The sequence below is a fragment of the Manis pentadactyla genome, chromosome 5 (assembly GCF_030020395.1).
Source record: "Manis pentadactyla isolate mManPen7 chromosome 5, mManPen7.hap1, whole genome shotgun sequence".
Taxonomy (NCBI): domain Eukaryota; kingdom Metazoa; phylum Chordata; class Mammalia; order Pholidota; family Manidae; genus Manis; species Manis pentadactyla.
This window is the reverse complement of record NC_080023.1, coordinates 143,629,588-143,649,542: the sequence shown is the minus strand read 5'-3', so window position 1 is coordinate 143,649,542 and position 19,955 is coordinate 143,629,588. Positions and strand designations below refer to the sequence as shown.

Sequence of the window (19,955 nt, the reverse complement as noted above, 5' to 3'; positions counted from 1 at the left end):
GGGAAGGGGGGGCGGGGGGAGGAGGGAGGAGGGGAAGAAGCAGAGCGGGGGGGGCGCCGAGCGTGTGTCACTCGCTCTCTCCCTCTGTGTATAGAGGATGTGCTGAATGGTGCGCTCGGAGGCGGCGGCGGCTGAGGAGCGGTATCCGGCGGCAGCTGGCAGCCTCGGGTGCCCGGCTCGGCTTCTCCTCGCCCTCCGAGGCTTCGCATCCACCGCGGGCGCCCGACCCCGCGTCCCGCCCGGGGCATGGCCGGGCGCCTGGCCCCCGCGCGCCCCGCCTGCTGAGCCGCGCCGGAGGAGGTGCGGAGGCCGGGAGGCCGGGGGAGGCCGGCGGGGGAGCAGAGTCGAGAGCCTCCAGAGCAGAGAAAGGAGCCCGCGCCCGGCGCCCCGTCCCTGCCGCGCTCGCCCGGGCCGCCCGGAGCCCCGATGAGCCCAGATGGCCGGGGCTCAGCCCGGAGTGCACGCTTTGCAACTCAAGCCCGTGTGCGTGTCGGACAGCCTCAAGAAGGGCACCAAATTCGTCAAGTGGGATGATGTAAGTCCCGGGGCGGCCGGGTCGGGGCGCTGGCGGGGGCCGGGGGCCGGGCGGCGTGGGGGTGGGGCGAGGGGCGCGTTATGCAATGGGCGCGCGGCGCGCGGCTGGCCGCCTGGGCGCACAGGTTGGCTGCTGCCGCGGCGGGTAGCAAAGCCCGGGGCTTTGCGCGCGCCCCTGTGGTCTCGGGGTTTCGGAGGTGACATCTTCGCCGAGTCTGGCAAGCGCCCCTCGAGGGTCTTAAGTCTTTTGGGACAGCGGAGCATGAGGGGCAGTCTTAGCCCGGTGCCGGGTCCTGAGAGTTTGGCAAGTGGGGAGAGCTTCAAGTTGGGACCATCTGGAAAGCGCTGGGGTGTGAGCAAGACGCGCCCCTCTCCTCCCGCAGTCGCACCCCCTGTTACCTCCTTTGCCCCGTTTCAAGGAGGAACAACCCTGAAGTCCGAAAATGTCCAGTGATTGCTAGCCCTCTTAGCTCTTTCATGGGAGCCCATGCGCCTGAGGATACAGCGGCCCAGCCGACAGGTGGTCGCTGATTCCAAACTTCAGCGCCCGGCTCCGGAGTGAGGGGCTCTTTGAAGGCTGGGGTGGACGTACCTGAGGAGGGCTAGAGAGCGGAAGGAGGGCACTGAGGGGTCGAGGAGGGCTCAGTGGACCTGTAGGCAAATGCGGAGGGCTAGTTTTTGAGAACTGAGTGGGCAGGAGTCTTCAGATTAAAATAGACACGTGAAGACATCCCCCCACAACTTGCCAACATCTTTTGCCAGGTGGCGCCGAGCTTAGCCCAGCCCGGATCTCCAGTGTTTCACACGAGCCCTGGACTCTAGGACTTCATGTAAACCCCCACCCGGATTGCCTTCAAACACTTAAATTAATATCTTGCTGAAATAGGGGAATCTTCAGATTGAGGACACTAAACTATCAATTTTATGTCCCGGGTGTCATCGGAAAGGTTTGAAAAGAACAACCCACTGGAATAAACCTGAGCTATCAGGATCTAGGGAAATTTAGGTCCGACTGTCGAAGGCATCTCTTAAACAGGAGGAATTAGAGGAGAAGGAGGCATTCTTGCTGAACAGATTTTCCACCTAGTAAATTATAGCCTATTATTCTCCAGGGTATTTTTCTTTAATCTTCTTAAGCCATTTTCCAGTGTCTGAAAACAATTTAAATATTCCAGGTAACGAATCCAATTATTTCGTGGAGTGGATCTGTGTCTCTATTTTGTCCAGTTGGAAGTGTGATCAGAATTTGGAGTATGAGCCACAGCTTCCTTGAAAGTTCATACCAATTGTTAAATGCTGTATGGGAGGATATAAGCATGTGTCCTTTTATCCTTCTAGTGTGGGCTTTATACTTTTTTCCTGTGCCTGTCTAGTGACCGAATGTTTTTGTAAATGGAATAGAATTTAAACAGTAAGTTCAGACACAGATTAAATGCTTCGCTCGTGTCAAAGGAGAACACAACACAACAAAACAAAACAAAAGGAAACGAAAAAAGAAAATGCAATTCAACAACAAATAAAACAGTCTTGCCAATCCTGAGATCCTAGGCTAGAGAGCTAATGTTAAGATGAATTTTCTGAGGAGAGTCAAGGGCAGAAGGAAAGAGAGAGGAGACTTTGCAGAATTAAAAAAAAAAAAAATTCTAGCATAAGCTCTGAATTTATTCACAGAGATTTTAAACTCGATTTTAAATAATTCTCCAGAATGTCTTGTTTGGAAGAAACTATCCAGTGCCACTTTGAAAAGGAAGGTCTTCTGTGGAAACACAGTTTGATACATCCAGGTAGATGATTTTTATTATGTGCATTTATGTCACAAGTATTTCTTCCTCACTCACTAATGCCAGGCCTGGGACTAGATCCTGGGATCTGGTAAGGAAAGTAAACAAAATCCCTGCTGTTACAGACCTTACACGCTAGACTGAGGAAGTGAAAAATTATCAATAACACCAGTGATTTAGAGATTATGAGTGTTGCCCTGAGAGTAAGGGAGAGGCCGATAGTCAAATCATCTGGAAAAGGTGAGAAAAAATTCCTCTGAGCACTGTGGCAGGGATTTTCCTGGGAAGCCCTACAGAAAGGATACAGGCAGTAAGGAGAGGGCCAGTAGAATCTCAGATTTTTTATAGGGGAGAACCAGTCTGCACCCAGGAGCTGAGTTACCTGGAATATGGTGAACTCTCCTCCAAGTTCCTTGGCTTTCTGTCTCCACCATCATCTGTGGACTAAAAGGGATCCAGACTTTCTTAGATTCCTGAGTCCTCACCAGGTGCCACCCCTCTCCTCTTCCTAGTTCACATTTGCCCTTCTAGATTCAAGTGAGTTTAGGTGATCTGGCTAATATATTGCATCTTATTGAGACTGTGTTGAAGACAAAAGAGACCTAGATCTTGAGTCGGAAAGTCTGGCCTTACTTGCTAGTTTATTTTGCCAGTCAGCTGTGTGATGTTTGGTTAATCACTTAACCTCTCTGAATTTTTGCTGCCTCTTGTGCAAGACTGTAAGAATGCTCCATTTCCTGCCTGTTTCATCTCTTGTTGGGGGTAGCCAAATGGATAAAGCAGTACCTCCCACATTCGAGCCTGCATCAGAAATATCTGGAGGGCTTGGTAACTTGAAGCTTGCTAGGTCCCACCCTGTTTGCCATTCAGAGGGTCAGAAGTGAGGCCAAGAATCTGCATTTCTACCTGGATCTTGTGTGATGCTGATGCTGTTGGTCTGGGGAGCCACACTTTGAAACCAATGAGATATGGTTTGTGAAAGAACCTGAAAAATATGGTAAGATGGTGAGCACACTCTTACTAGCCTGTGTAAGTTTTCACTGGTTTGTGAGTTAAATTTTACCTCTGTATTTGCATTTTGAGAAATTCATGCAATTGTTACTTTTCTGCATAAGAGGCACAAAGACCTCAATGACATAATCATGAACAATCATTTTGGATCTTCTGGGCTATTTTATGAAATATTTCTGATGCCCAGGCTGGCTTAACTCAGATTCATACATTCTTTCGAATTTCTGACATGCAATGAAAATTTTTCAGCATTTTTGCCTGCTTCTAGTGGGACTATTAAAAGGAGTGAGAGAAGAGTTTTGAAAGGCTGTCTAGTTTGACTTCATGTCTTTGAGCAGGAGACTGTTGTGGCCTCTGACTTTGGGAGGTACTTGCTGCCCCCTGCCCCAAGGGTGGGTCCCCATCTGCTTGTCCACTTATTTAGATAAAAAGTGAATAGCTGGAGATAACTTCAAAATCTTTCAAATATCTTATCTCACTTAAATATTAGAGCATCCTGCTTCTCTGTCTTTCGGATGAAGTATGGACAACCTCATAAAACAGACCCTCAATGGCCCATTTGAAAGCATTATGATACATTTGAAAATGATGAGTTTGTGGCTATTTAGAATTGTGAAGAGATTATCTCTTGTTCCTTGAGTAGTTAAAGCGCCATAATCACCACTCCCATTGTCCCGACTACCATGTGGACTAGAAGATGTCACTCAGAAGTGCAGTGCCCTGCATAAGCTGTTGGCTACCTTCCAATGTCATGGTGAGGCTGTGGATGCTCTAGGGTGGTAGTTAAAAGCTTTGACTTAGGCACTAACTTGACAAAACAGACAACAGGTGGGGTGTGGAGCTGGAGCAGTTTCCATAAGACACTGTAGCACCACAGCCAGACACTAACCTTTCTTTCACCCAAACATGGGGAGTTCTGGGGGTCCCCAGGGATTCTGGGAGCATATGGAAGTATTTCAATGTTGGAACAGCTAGTGATGGGTGGACAGACAGTCTGAAGATCAAGGTCAAACTTCATCTTCTAGAACTTGGCCAGCAGCTAAAGGACTAACCTATTGTTGTTACCTCTTTCCCCAGTGTGGGGAAAATGGAAGTTCCTATGGCCAGGATCCTCACCTGACCCTAAACTACTTGATGATGTAAGTGGCCTACAGCTAGGCTACTGCTTCCACACCCATAGGCAATAAGCTATTACTGACCGAGTCACTATATAAACAGCTCTGCCCCAGAGGTAGAGATGAAGGAGGATTACAGACCTGCAGACTGCTGGATGCAGACCTGATCCTAGTGCTCCACCTACCACCATGAGAAAAAAGCCAGTATAAACTGTTTTACCTCAAGAATGTTCCATTGTCATTTCTCATTCCATTGTCATTTCTCGGTCTCACTGAATCCATAGTGAACTTGCCTGGGGCCGAAACCCTCAGGCCAGACACCCAGTGATATCACAGGATGCAGCTTTATCCTTGCTTTTAGTTTGTATTTGTATATTATCAGGCTCTGCTGCTCAGAGGTGGTTGTACAGGACTGTGGGCATTATGGACAGTTCTGGTGACATGGACAGTGGAAGAGGGTTACTTTCTCCATCTCAGGGAGCTGGGGAGATTGAGAGTCTGGCCCATCTCATTTCTGTTTCTGTGTTTGGCTGTACTCTGTATTGGACAGGATGTGGAGGGAACAAGGATAAAGACCATGTAGTAGGCCCCCAACCCCTGGTTTGCCCCTGCTTGATATCTCAGGACTCTTCTTTGTTTCCCAACATCTGGAACATGGAAGACTTCTCAAGGGCTTGTTCTTTTTCTCTACTCTCGCCTTCCAAATTTAGATCTGACTGTGGGAAGTTACTTAATACATCTCAACCTCAGTTTCCTCATCTGTAATGTGAAGATTGTAATATTTCCTGCTGCACAGAACAGCTGTAAAGTGAGCAAAGGTATATGTGTTGTTTTGCATAGTGCTTGGCATACAGTAAACTCTGGAAAAAAAAAGCAAACTATCTTTTTAAATGTTATTGTCTCCCCAGTAGTTAGGGAGCTATGGATTTTATCAAAATGCTCAGTTTTTGTTTTTTATTTTACAACTGGGAAGATCCAGACCTTCCTTCCATTTCCTTTAATGTGTGTTTTGATTTTCATATTTTATAATTAGAAAAAATCAGTTTTTTACCCCTTTAAGAAGATTTAGGTGTTTCAGTGAAAGTGAATCTGCATATAAAGCAGGACCCATTTTCTTTAAAGCAAGTTAATTTACAAAGCAGCCAGAAGTTTTATTTCTACTTAAATTCCTTCAAAAAAAAAAATGTACACGCACACATGTAGTAGCTGCACAGGTATCACGCATGGAAGGAGGAAACAGTCAAACAAAACTCTTGTAATTTAGCAAGGATTCATATATGTAAATAAGTATATATAAAGACAATCTTACATCATATATCCTGTCTCACAAACAAATCTAACATTCAAAGTTGTAATTGCTGTATACATGCTACACTCTGATAAAAAGCTTAAAATAACTTTACCCAGTTTTGAAAAGTTGTACTTTCACATTTGTGTTAAAATGGTTAAAGACTGGCTAAATTGAGAAGAAGGCTGAAGAAGTGCAGAGGTTTGGCTTTGCATTAATGCCCTGTAGATTTGAAAAAAATAACTCCCTCCTCCCTCTCCATTACCTCCTCCCTATCCCATGCCAATGGCCCCAAAAGCCCTACAGCTGAATCAGCTAATAATACTAATAATGAAACATGCTAGTGTATTGCACATTTCCTAGCATCCTACACAAAAGCTTTGTTAGTACTTTTACATTATGTAGAATCTGCAGTTACAGTTTCCGAAATGATAAGAATATGATGGGAAGACAACAGATTAATGAGGGAGCAGATGGGAAGGGTTTATGAGGTGGGCATTGAACAACATTCACTTTGAGAAGGTTATGGGAAATAGGGAAGAAACAGCTCTGGTTGGTAGGTGGGGGCTCCACAGCAAGAGGCGCAGGTGTCCTCAGAAATGCCAGTTAAATATGCCCACTTATTCATGTCTATAGAGCTTTTGTTGAATTTCTTATTGACAATAATCACTTTAATCCAAATGTGAAAATACAACTTTTCAAAAGTGGGTTAAGCTCTTTTAAGCTTTTTATCAGAGTGTAGCATGTACACAGTAAAACATGCAAATCTTGTGCCCAGCTGGGTCTGATTTCACAAAATGAATGTCCCAGGTGAGCAGCACCAGATCAAGAAACAGTCTTGCAAGCCCCACAAGTCCTTGAGTACCCTGTTTCAGTCCTTACACTTCCTCCCAAGGGTAATGGTTATCCTGCTTTATAACTCCTTAGATTGGTTTTGCCTGTTTTTTATCTAATAAAGCTATTTTTTATTTTCAGTGAAAACAAAAGAAACCCTCTTCAGCCTAAAGCACTTTTATCATTGCAGAGTGAACCCCCTTGAACAGTAACAGCAAAAGTGACTTATCTTCTGTTTAGATGGCACTTGATTAGGCCCTTATTTGCCCTAAGGTGAAGTCTGGGAAGTGAAGCAGGTGCAAATGCCCCAAAGGAGGAAACAGTTAAACAGAGCTCTAGTAATTTAGCAAGGAAATGAAATGCCTACAGGCTGTTATTGGCATAGCAAAGCAGACTAGTGGAGTGCTGTTTCTGGAATATACTTTCCTTTCATAGGTTTTCTATCTTATCTCGCCTGACTGTGATATTCCTACTTATGGCACATTAGGATAATTTGCTCTGGCTATTAGCATATCTCAAATACTTCCCTTGAAGGTTTAGCCTCTCAATAAATAGCTTCAAGTTATATTTACCTTCAATGACGTTTAAATGGGACAGGAACATTTTGCTTTTTTATGTTGAACTTGTAACCTGTAGCTAAACATTTCTTTATCAGGATTGCTTCCTGTTATCATGAACAAGGAGTGCCAGCAGAAAATGGAATGGGATTGATTGTGAATTGGTGACTAATGCTGTGGGTCTCACCTAAATAACAAATCCTTGGTAACTGAAAATGTGAGTTTTCCTATTAGCCGAGCTAATACTAGGTTCATGCAAGCTTTTCAGATTGTGTTATAAATTTCATCTGCTCAGATGGATTTCATAATGCTCCCCTTTCCCCATCTATGCCATAACTATGTGCCCCTGTAGATCAGTAGGGAAAGGAACTAGAGACATGTTTCTGAGAACAGTTAGTTATACATGAGATCCTAAGGAAGGCATCCATTTCTGGAAAAACTACCTTAAATAGCTTAAAAAGAGGGCTAGACAATTTAAGTCTTTCTGGTTCTCCTCTGATCTCTTTAAGTTCTGATATTTGAATTTATTATCTTCCCATGTTAATTTCAATTTTTGGAAATTTTTAATTTGTATTTTGAAAAAATGGTTAGGTGTAGGTATTAACTGATGTCGATCAAATCTATATCTGGCAAGAAACAAAATTACTGTCACTGGGGGAACAGACTATTAAGTAAAATAAGAAAAATTATATAGTATTCAAACAGAATTAAAAGCATCCTACATCTGTTTTGTATTTCAAAGATTCTTTTAGTCCACAATATTTTCTTAATGTTTTTGTTTTTTTTATTGCACTGAAATTTTATACTCAGGTTTCAGAGAAAATGGAATAGTTAGTAAAGAAAGTTCTTTTACTTGAACTAGTTTGGTGGGTATCATTAAATAACTGATAAGTAGGAGGTCAAGAGATAATTTTGCTGTTAAAAAACAAACTTTTTGGAACTTGTTTATGACTCAGGTAAGGGAAAGTTACTTTTGTTCATTTCATAGATGAGGCCATGGGATCTCAAAATGGAGATCAAAGGCCACAGAGCAAGTCAGCAGGTGGTTCAGCAGATTAAAAAAAAAGAAAGTGAAGGATATTATCCATGATGCTCTCTGAGGTGTGCTGTCTTTGATATAGTTGCATCTCACCTAGCATCCATTCCCATGTCCTCTTAGTGAGACTTTTTGTAATAAAGTCTGGAAATCTAAGGCTTCATTTGCTAGACTCCCATGAGGTGTCTAATATCCTGGCTGCAAAATTTATGTTCTGCCGATATTAGATGCATGAGTGTGAGATTTGAGGAGGGGACGGAAATGTGAAAGATTCCACCTTTCTGCATTCTGTGGGTTGTTTCTACAGATACGTGAGATGTTTAAGGAGCAAGCATGATGTTCTGTGGTTGTTCTCCAGGGCCTGGTGCCCAAGTCCATGGGCCTAAGGAGGCGGCGGTGGTGGTGGCGGCTGCTCCCTTCCCAGATGACTCTTTTGTCTTCTGTTAAGCTGGTGTGTTTTTGAGGCCAGGAGTTCCTCCTTTATTTCCCACCTTTCTGAATGTGATGAAGGCGATGGTTTCTCTCTTCAAGGGTCAGTGCTGTGGTGTTCTGGGGTCATTCACGGTGGCCCAGCCTGAAGCCCACTTCTTCTCCAATCCTTGTGATTCTGTCAAGTGCATAATTACCTGTAATTGCATCCCTTTGGGGTCAAAATGTCCAGAGGGGCTTTTGTTTCCTTCACTAACCCCTGTTTTCTATGGCTTTTTATGGTTCTAAGACTTAATGACTCTCAGTCCTACTATGCAGTAACCATCTAGACATCCTCTGTGATTTTCTCCTTCAATATTACATTTGAATAAAATAGTTTTATATAATGTTGCCTCTGGGGTTCAAAATTGAGAGGCCTAATGACAGGCACTTATACTTGTGAAGCACTATATTTATTTATATCCACCCCCCCATTTAGTCATCAAGTCAACAAAGTAACCACCTTGAGTAACAGGAAAAAAGCAAGTGTTACTATTCCCATTGTACATACAAGCAAATTGAGGCTAGTGGGTTGTGATTTGCTCAAGGACATGAGGCTAATTAGAGCCAGAATCTAAATTTTAAACTAGGTCTTCTGGTGAAATACAGCACCCTTACCTGCCTACCCTGGAATGCCCAAACATCCCCTTCAGTAGAAAAGACTTTTAATGGAATCTAATTGAATACAAATGGAAAGGATGCATTGACTTTTCCAAAGAATCTCCCTGATTTTTAGGATTCACACAAATGAGGCTTAGATCCCTACAAACTCAACCCTTTTTGCTAGTATCTTCAAGACCAGCTGTTTTTATGGCATAGATACAAAGTCCATTTTTGCCTACACTATGCAGGATGTGGAAACATAGGAAAAATTCGTTGATGCTTTGAGGCACAGAGGCCAGTGTAAGCTCTAGTCTACATATGGTTTTACATCAGTCAATCAGTGTAGAAACATGCACGGAGGAAGATATTCAGGAATGGCGTTAAAACAAAGGTAACTTTTTTCATTGCCTAGTAAGTAACAGTTTTGTTTTAGTGAGACTCATTACATGTGCTTCTCTGTCTTTTTCTTCTTCCCAAAAAACTTGCAAATGTCTTTTGTTGGATGTCCATTAAGACTGGGCCCATCCCATAGCTTCTTAGGGAAATCATTGATCTTGAAAAATTAAGGATTTGGTAGGCATAAGGGAAATGTAAAGGATGAATCATCAACTGCCAGGCAAGATGCAGACCTGCTTGGAATTCAGGTAATGTCAAAGGCGAGGCCAGATCTGGATGAACAATGCAGGAAGGTGCATAGAGGAAGGTGAATATGCCTTGTCTAGATTACAGTTGACCAGGGCTCCTGGAGGACTTGTTATTTATCTTCTTTCCCAAGGGGAGAGCATAGGCCTGGCACTCAGCAGGTGCTCAGGGAATGTTTGTGGCATGAAGGATGTGTCTGATGTGTGTCTGGCTCACAGAGAGTTCACACAGGGGAGCATGCAGTCTTGAGGCAGACTTGGAGAGGGTCATGTTCTGAAGAGATCTTTGTGACTCACTGCCTGTGGCTCTGGTTAAAAACCATGCTCCAATCCTTCCATTCCATCTGAACCCTCCCTCTGTGGCCTTCTTAAATCCGGGTTTTCCATGTGAATTTGAGAAGCAAAATGTTTATTGTCAATACAGAGCTGACTGCCATCACAGCACTAATTTCCTGTACCATCTAAATGTGGCTTAGGGTTGAGTGCATACTCACATTGTGACTCCATATTGGTTAAAAATTATGATGCTTAATGTATTTGCACCTCATGTTCTGAACATTACCAGTGGCTTCTGTTTTCTGAAAAAGATGCTCACAAATGTACCTAGATATTGCAATGAAAATGTCCCTTAAAGGCATTCAGAAGTGTTAGTAGTGACAGAACAAAAGACTGATGGTTGTGAAAACATTTCCTTTATTATGGTAATGATTCATGAAGACTTCCTTCCTTCTCCACTCCTGGTTTAATATGCTGGGGCCACCTACATTCTCTCATCTTCCCTCTTGTCCCTGGAAATGCTACACTCCTCTCTGGAGCCCATGCTCCCTGGTGTCTCTGGATCCTGGCTTTAAAATTGTCCCTTCCTTTGACAGTAATGGTGAAAGTTTTCCCTCTGTTGAAAGTCCTCTAAGAACTTATCGATATGTCTTCTAGTCCTAAAAAAAATGCCCACATAGAATTCAGCTCCATCCTTCCTTCCTTCTGTACTATTCTCTCCCTCTTCTTCCTGCCCCCTGTGGAAGTGTAGCTTATACCCACCATCTACATCTACCTTTTCTCACACCCTACCCACTGCTCAGCCCTCCAGTGCCTTGTTCTGCCTTTACCACTGCTTTGAAATTTCTCTTGCCAAGGCAGCTGTCAGCCTGTGAGGTGCCAGCCCCCCCACTGATACTTGGCAGAGTCTTCCCTGCTGCCTCTGAGTATCTTTCCCCCCACCCATTCAGTACTCATCATTTAAATGTGTATCGCTGCCTCTTACAGACTGGACATTTTGTGAGGGATGTGGATTTATGATGCTAAATGATTTGGTTCCTACCCTCATAGTATTCTACTGGGGTAGACAGATGTTAAACAACACACATATAATTATTTCATTATAACTGTAGTAAGTGTTACGGAAGAAGGTACAGAAATACAAGTGATTATAAGAAATATGGAGGGTGTCCCTGGAGAAATTTCATTTATGGAAAGAACTGAGTTTTAAGTAGGACTTAGTCAAGCCAACAGGAGGGAGGGGGAGTGTGTCAGGCCGAGGGAACAGCACTTGTGGGCATCCCATGGAGGAAAGCAGTGGGCAACCTTGAAGGACAGCCGAATAAGCAAGTAGGGAGCTTGTGGCTCAGATAATGCTGGCAGGATGGCAAGGCTTGCATAGGTGTTGCTTAGGCCACTCTAAGATTTTATCATAAAGTCAATGGGAAGTCATTAAAAGTATGTTTCTCAGCCTGGGCACTATTGACCCTTGGGGCTAGGAAATTCTTTTGCCATGTTGGGGGGCCGGCCTGCACATTTTAGGATGTGTAGCTGCATTTCTGGCCTCTATCCATTCGATGCCATTAGCAAAAACCCAGTGTTACAAAGAAACAAACAAATTGTCTCCAGACATTGCCAGAATTTCCTCCTGGTTCAGAACCACTGATTGAAATTTAAACCACTGACTTAAATCTTAAAAGATTATAAAGAGTGTTGGGCCCTTGCATGTGTACACGTGCACTCATACGCCCACACGTGGTCAGTGAGCACATGAAAAGATGTTCAACATCATTAGCCAGTAGTCATCAGGGAAATGCAAATTAAAATCACAGTGAGATGCCACTTTACACCCACCAGAGCTCTAGCCTGCTGAAATGATCATTTACTCATCTGATGTCCCCACTAAGCAGTGAGCACCTTGGATGCTTGGAAATCTGGGTTTTCATTTGAGTCCCTACTTTCACTGAAGTAAACTATAAGATATTTGAAGAAACATGCTTCCAGCTTTTCCCTGTTTTGTGTTAGGAGATAGTTTTACATCTGTCAGTAAAAAGCAACTATCTTAATAGTGTTTCTTTCCACTGTTTTGTACCTTCTCTTTTGGACCCTCTTTCCTCCTCTGTTTCCCTTTATTTGGGGAAATTTCAGACTGGACCGGCCCTTGGAAGAAAATTCTCATCAAAGCTGATGCACGTGGAAGTTCTACTTCACTGATACTAATCTAACATCCTCTCCTCTAAGACTACCTTTATTGTTTTTTTTTTTTATGGTCAGGGCTGCGTCACTGACATTTGACATTTGACGGGCATCCTGTCTGATTTTCTGTGATCCTTTGAGTCCATTTTCCCTTACGCAGCTCTTTCCCTGCAATGTATGTATTTGACATCTTTGCCTCTGCTGCCTCCTGATGTGATCCTGAGCAATCCCTGTGGACCAGTGCTTGTTGTTTTCCCTGGCTGTCTCCGTAATATTGATTAGAAGCACACGCCTCTAATCACGTGTTCTCTTATAATAGTCTAAGAACACAGAATCACCGTGGAGTCAGTTCCGTGGCCAACGATGGCCAGCAGACTTCCTGACAGTGGTGCTGAGGAATGTGCTGTGAGTCTGTGGGCCAGTCCTTGACATTAACCTTCAGGTTTAGGATTATGGCTTGTATTCGTTTTCCAGGGCTTCCGTACATACCATAACCAAGCACCACAGACTGGGTAGCTTAAACAACAGGAATTAATTTTCTCACAGTTTGGAGGCTAAATGCTAGCCCTGGGGTTTAGTGTTGGCAGAGTTGGTTCCTCCTGAGGGCCATGAGGGAAGGATCTGCTCCAGAATCTCTCTGTGGCTTGTACAGGGCTGACTTCTCTCTGTGCAGTCATATCACCTTCCCTCTGTATGTGTCTGTGACCAAATGGCCTCTTTTTATAAGGATACCAGTCCTATTGGACTAGGGCCCACGTTTGGATAATGTTTTATTGTAATCAGCTCTGTACAGACTGTCTCCAAAGAAAGTGATCGTTAATTTGAGCTACTAGGGTTAGGACTTCAACACGTGCATTTTGGGGGGACACAATTCAGCCTATAACATACCTCAGTGTTGTGAACTGTAGCTTGGAGCATGGCAATGTGATGGCTCTATTCAGATATTTGAAGAATTGGTACTTAGAGAAGGAACTAAATTTATTTTGTACTACTTAGATGTTAAAACTGGATGGTAGCTGCATATATGGAAAAAACCCTAGGACTTTCTAACTAGAATCCTCTGACCAAGTTTGCTTTGTGAAAAACATTTTCCTGTTAAGGAGGAAACTTATTTCTCCATAAAGGTTTAGAGCTGCACTGCCCAGTAAAAATGTAATGTGAGCCACGTAGGAAATTAAAATTGTCTAGTAGCCACATTAAAACAAGCAGAAAGAAAAACAGGTGGAATTAATTCTAACACTGCAGTTTGTTTAGCCGAATATATTGATCTAAAAATACGGTCAATAGCAAATATTGTTGGTGAACTATTTTATATTCTTGTTTTCATTCTTAGTCTTTCAAATCTTACAGCACATCTCCATCAAACTAGGCACATTCCAAGTGTTCAGTAGCCACAGGTGGTGAGTGAATCTGTATTAGAGCAGATACAAGACATGCATTCTCAACTGGGCCCAGATCCCCTCAAAGAAATGAAAGTAGGTTCTTGAAGGACAAAAAAAAATCTTAATCTCTCACTTTTACTTTGTATAAAGCACAGATATACATAAAGCATATAAGTAGGTGTTCAGCGTATATGTGAAGTTAAAATTTCATGAAGATTGGTTAGGGAAATAAATGTCTAAAAAAGTTCCTTATTAGCAGGACAATAATGAAAAAACGTTGAGCAGCACTGCTGTACACTATGTACTTGAACATTGTTTCCAGTGCTTCCCTTATTAGCTTAGATGGGTTCCTTGGGCAAGGAACTCAAGCCTTATTTAACTCAAGCCTTATTCTACGTATCTATAAAATGGGAATACTAATAGCATTAAAGAAAAACATCAACTTTATATTATTAGAGGCATTAAAGGAGAAAATCCATTCAAAGTTCATATTGCAGTGCTTGGCTCAGAACCAGTGTTCAAGATGTGCCCATTGTTATTCTGTCAGGGGTTTTTGTAGAGAATATTCTGGTATTAGGAGGGAGTTTGGATTATGAGTGCCTTTGTCATTTCCTCCCATTTCTTTAGAACATGGTATTTTTTAATAGCCATTTATTTTCACGTTTCGTCTCTTTTTATTGAGATGTAATTGTCATGTAACATCATATTAGGATACATTATCTATTTATGTAGCACATTGGTGAGAAGTCATTGTGATAGAGTTATAGGGTTTTGTAACATTGATGCCATATATAAATAGCAGCTTCTTATATCATTACATTAGTTCTTACTATTGATGAGATAAGGATGAGAATAAAATGATTTCTTTCAAATAAAGAGAAGTAAATGGAAATGTACATAGTCATCCACTAAGACTAACTTAAGACAGGTAAGTTTATTAGTGTTCTGTTTTTTATGGTTGATGTCTATTGCAAAAAACACCATGTAAGTTTAAATAAGCAAATGGAAGTTGAATTCTTAGAGGCAGTTTGTACTTACAAGACAAGGTTTGTCTACATTTTAAGCTCACACTCCTTGAGCCTTTATATCATTGTATTTCTGACCCAAAGCCTTCCATTGTAGGCCTATGTTAGTGGATCTCAAAATGTGGTCCCTGGACCCAGGAGTACTGTGAGTTTATTAAAAATGCAGATTCTCGGATTCTATCCAAGACCTTTTAAATTAGAAACTCTGCGGGAAAGGCCCAGCAATCTGTGTTTTAACAAGTCCTCCTGGTAAATCTGATGCACACAAAGGTTTGAGAACTACTACCTTATGGAATACACACCATGTAGGTATGGATGGAGAGAATAAAAAATAGACTGTCTAATAGCTGTCTCCACAATTCTGCAGTAAAATGCTACAGGACTTATAAACCATCTGCAGTTGTCTTGGAAATGAAGGACGATCCTATACTTCAAACCAGAGCATATGTTCTGACAATGAAGAATACTTGAGACTCTGGGTTGAGTAGCTACTTTGGCGTGAACAGAATACGGACACTTGCAGCTATGTGGGAGGTGGGGAAAAAGCAGGTGGAATTGAAAATGGATATTTATGTATTTCTGGGTCAAATCCTGCCTTGCATGGCAAGAATGCCAAGTTCTAGCTGATATTGGAACGCTAGAGGTGAAATGGAGAAAGCAGGCAGGGAGCTGAGATAAATGACCATTTAACAGAGGACCTTTGGCCAGAAGAGGGGGGCCAAGGAAATATGGAACAAAGGAGCTTTAATTTTGAAGGGGAAGGAATAAGCTAGAAATAGCAGTGTCTGAAGCAAACGAGTTAGCCTAGCTCAGTGTTCCAAAATACACAGTTGAGCAGTTGTACTTGGCTGACTTTAAATATTTGACTCTCTGGAATCTTTGCAGTGAATTGTCACCAAGATTTTGATTAGAATCTTGTCAGATGCTCTTTTCAGACATTCTGATAAGAAGAGGAACTGACTTCAGAAGGATAAGTTACCCCTGTAGGTTAATTCCACATTTCTGGAAGTGGGAGTGAGTGCTGTGTGCAGGTTGTAAACTGTTCCTTTGCCTAATTCTAAATGATTAGGTGATGAAACAGAACTGAAAATAGTGCTATGGTTTATTGGAAATAAGAATCCAAGTCTTTTTTGCATGCATTATTATTAGAAGCTTAAAAATATTTAAAAAATATCTACTTTCATTATAATATCAAATTTGTTTCCAAATGTCTGTTTTCCCATTTATAAGTAATTTTGAGATTTTAAAATTCCAGCTGAAGTTCTATGCAATAACACAATCCTTGTAAAATGTATTTTTCAAACTGCATGTTAAGAATGAGTCTTAAGACTATCAGGATAAAACAGAATAGCAGGTCCTCAAAAAAGTAAATGTAAAATTATCATATGATCCAGCTATTCTACTTCTTAGTATAAAAGAGTTGGAGCAGAGTCCCAAACGAATATTTTTGTAAACTAGTGTTCATAGCAGCATTATTCACAATAGCCAAAAGGTGGAAACAACCTGAATGCCCACTGACGAATTAATGGATAAACAAATTGTAGTATATATACACAATGGAATATTATTCAGCCTTAGAAAGAAGGAAATTCTGACACATGCTACAACGTGGATGAAACTTTAACACTTTAGGCCAGTCACACAATAAGCCTGTTGCAAAAGAACAAATATTACATGATTGCATTTATATGAGGTACCAAGAATAATAAAAATCAGAGACAGAAAGAAGAATGGTGGTTGCCAGTGGGGAGAAAAAGTAGAAAGTTAGTGTTTAAATGAGTGTGGAATTTCAGTTTGGGAAGATGAAAAAGTTCTAGATGGTGGTGATGTCAATACCTTTAAAAACTTGTCTTACTGAATCTATGTATCATTGGCCTTTTCCTTTAAAAGTGCAATGTGAATGTACTTAATGCCACTGAAATTGACACTTAAAAACGGTAAATTTTATGTTTTGTATATATTTGCCGCAGTACAAAAAGAACGCTGTGACAAACTCATTTATTATTTTAATGAATCAGTTTTTAAATGTAATCCACTAAAATAACCATTTTTATGAGCCAAGCATTGGTCCAAATGCTTTACCCAAATTATCCTATTTCATTCTCACAGAACCCCTCAGAAATAGGTATTATTATCATCTAATTTTTTTTTCAGTTGTGGTTGTATAAAATGAGTCACTGAGAGGGACCAGGTATCCCCTATGGCTTTCAAACTCAGCATTGCAGTGAGAATTACCATGTGGGATAAAACCATCATCTGCTTTACCCTCAAGAAAACAATCCAAATGCCAAAATTATCTCTGCAAGTTCTCATTTTCATTACAAGTCTTTTTGATGAGATAGAAGATATGCCATACAATAGTTATATGTGTATGAAAAAGTCAAAATAAACTGATAATTTATGTCTCTTTTAAAAATGAAATTCCACATATTTCAGTGTAAAATCCATTCCAGTGACATGTGTTTTCTTGTGCAGATGGTATGTGCCTTTCTGCAAACTGCCAGAAGAAAAGAATACATATTTTAGAAATGTTTAATATTATATTACAGTACATGCTGTCTTTGCTTTGTAATATGCAAGCTTTACACTCAGAAGACTATCTATGATGGTTTATCATGTGAAATTTAAATTTGCAACCATTTTGTGTATGTCTTTCTGAATATGTAGACGATGGCCTTATTTACTGTTACCTTGGAAACAGCAATGCCCAAATGCTATGTTTACCCATTTTGGTACAATTAAAAATCATTTTATAGAGTAAATGTAATTTCAGATATTATCCTCAAGCATGGATTTTCATCAATTGTAATCATATAAAATATGTAATGATGTTTAGTATTAAAATTATGTGGAAAACTAGATACAGCTTTTTAATAGAGAACATGTCAAAACCTTTAAAAACTTGTCTTAATGAATCTGTATCATTGGCCTTTTCCTTTAAAAGTAATGCACATATATTCTATTTATTAGTAAAATACTTAAGGTACATAATTAATAATGCTATAAAGTTAAAGATGCCATGTGCAATTGAAAAAAATAAATTAATAATCAATGACCTTGGAGAAACTTTTAAAAAATTATTACTTTTGTTGAGTAACCCCCGACCGAGTAGGACTTTTGACAGTGGTGTAAGTTGATACATGCTTTTTTCTTTTATTTCTAGGACTCTGCTATTGTCACTCCAATCATTTTGAGGACTGATCCTCAGGGATTTTTCTTTTACTGGACAGATCAAAACAAGGTAAGAAGTAAGAGATGTCTTTCTTACAATTTTCCAGTTGGTTGTTGATTAGCAAAGTATCATACCTACATAAAAATATCCATTTCTTGGTATACTGGACGATCTCTAGTAATTTATTTAAAGATTCTACTTAAAAAGAATGTCTAAGGTGGGTATGTCTTAGGATTTGCCAAGGACTCCAGTCTAAAATATTAGATGTGCTAAATCCTAGAACAGTTGGTATGTTTAAGAACATGGAAATGTGGGTTAAATTTGTAGTAGGAGAAAATTAGCTGGTATTACAGATTTAAGCCCCACTCTGACTCTCCCTGTAAAGAATGAGGAAAAATGATAGAAAATTACTTTTGACCCTAATGACTGTAACTTTGGCTTTCCCTTCATCTTCCTCCTCCTCTTTGTTGCTCTCCCAGCCTCATCAGGAATTTGGCCTTGATCATTAATTCACATTAGAAAATCAAGAATAATATCCCTTTAGCTTATACCTTCAATTTTTCAGGAATTCCTTACCATATTAGCTTTCTGCCTACCATATCATGAATTTAGGATCTCATTTATTATGGAACCAATTGAGATGATTCTCCATTGAATTATTAAAAAGTAGAATGTCTGCAGTTCATAAGACTTATTTGGAGTTTAATGGGCATTTAGACAAGACTATTCATGGAAAGTGGTTATTATTTCAAGAGACAATGCCACAGTTCTATACTTAAACCTGCAAAGCCACAGAATACAGAATTTTTTGGCCCTATTAAGTTCTGATATTTGGAGAGATGGGATAAGATAGGTTTTGTCGAGAGTGCTAAATACATGTTGAAACCAATAACATACCTGACACCAAATTGCGAGGTGCTCTTAGCCTTTTCCCATCGCCTGTGTCAGGTCCCTATATCCAGGGTTCCTGCGGTTTGTCAGCTTGGCCTTTTGCCTTTGGGCAATCTTGATTTGTTTCCCCTGTGAGGAGTGGTATGGCACTAGCCCTGTGCATTTGGGGCCAGGGTAGAGCCTGCGGGAAACTCTAAGGGTGGTAAGAAGTAATATCTGGCTCCCAGGGCAAATCCTAAATGGGCCTTTTTACACATTATTCAAAAGGCAAATTTTAACCTCCTGGCTCTGGAGCTACTTTCTGAGTATGAGTGCCCTGGAATCATCTTGGGCCACAGATGTGGTGCTAAACCATAGACCCTAAACTCATGTCAAAAATGTATTTGAGTTAGATTTCATACTTCATGTTCATGTTTATTACTGGCCGTGTTAATCATTTTGGCTTTGACATTCTGTTTGGTTTCCTGCTGTTACGTGTAAAACAATGGCTTTGAAGAGTTCTTTTTTTCTCCTAAAGGCTATTTTTAGAGCTGTTGAAGCTATATTCATGAAAGATATATTTATAATATGCCTAGAGCATTTTTAAAGGTTGGGTATTTGTACATGGGACTAAACTGTCAGTTTAATTTTTCAACTTGTAAATCAAGCTTCTATAAAAGTAACAGAAGGTATTTTGGGGTTTTTACATAATTCATGGCAACTCAGTTAAGCTCTCTTCTAAGACCAGTCATAAATATTTCTTTAAGAAAGAGAAAGTGTTTAGGAACGCAGCTCTTTGATGTACCTCTATTGTTCTGTGAAACAGTATTTTGACTCATGCTTACTTTCAAATGTAGGAAGAATTCTTTCAAGTTATATACCAACCATTTTCTTCTGGTTGTAATGTTGCTTATGACCAATTGAAACAAATAATGTGGTAGCAATTCCTTTGACCTCTTCAATACTTTTCACAGATAGAAATGGCTAGAACTTTTGGCTAGAACTAGCCAAAAGATAGTACATTTCATTTTTCACTTTTTAAATACCTCAGTCATATCAGATTTTGGAGGTTTATTTTTTAGTAAGTGATCGTATATCAGTATCCAAAAGATGAGAGGATTTAAGAAAAAAGAAAAACATTAAACTTTCCATGCTTCCAAGGTTGATCTTTTCTTCTGGCTTTAAGC

The 19,955-nt window shown here is 40.7% G+C and overlaps 1 protein-coding gene across 4 annotated transcripts in view; it reads left to right on the top strand.

The window, feature by feature from the left end:
- Nucleotides 1–396: 396 nt before the first annotated feature.
- Nucleotides 397–19,955, top strand: part of PLCB1 (phospholipase C beta 1) — a 669,546-nt gene continuing 649,987 nt past the window's right edge. For all 4 annotated transcript variants that reach the window (XM_036880079.2, XM_057502745.1, XM_036880080.2 and 1 more), the window contains exons 1-2: nt 397–535; nt 17,890–17,967. In XM_036880079.2, the coding sequence (XP_036735974.1) occupies nt 437–535; nt 17,890–17,967 (177 nt within the window). In that variant the 5' untranslated portion in view covers nt 397–436. The remainder of the gene's footprint in view (nt 536–17,889; nt 17,968–19,955) is intronic.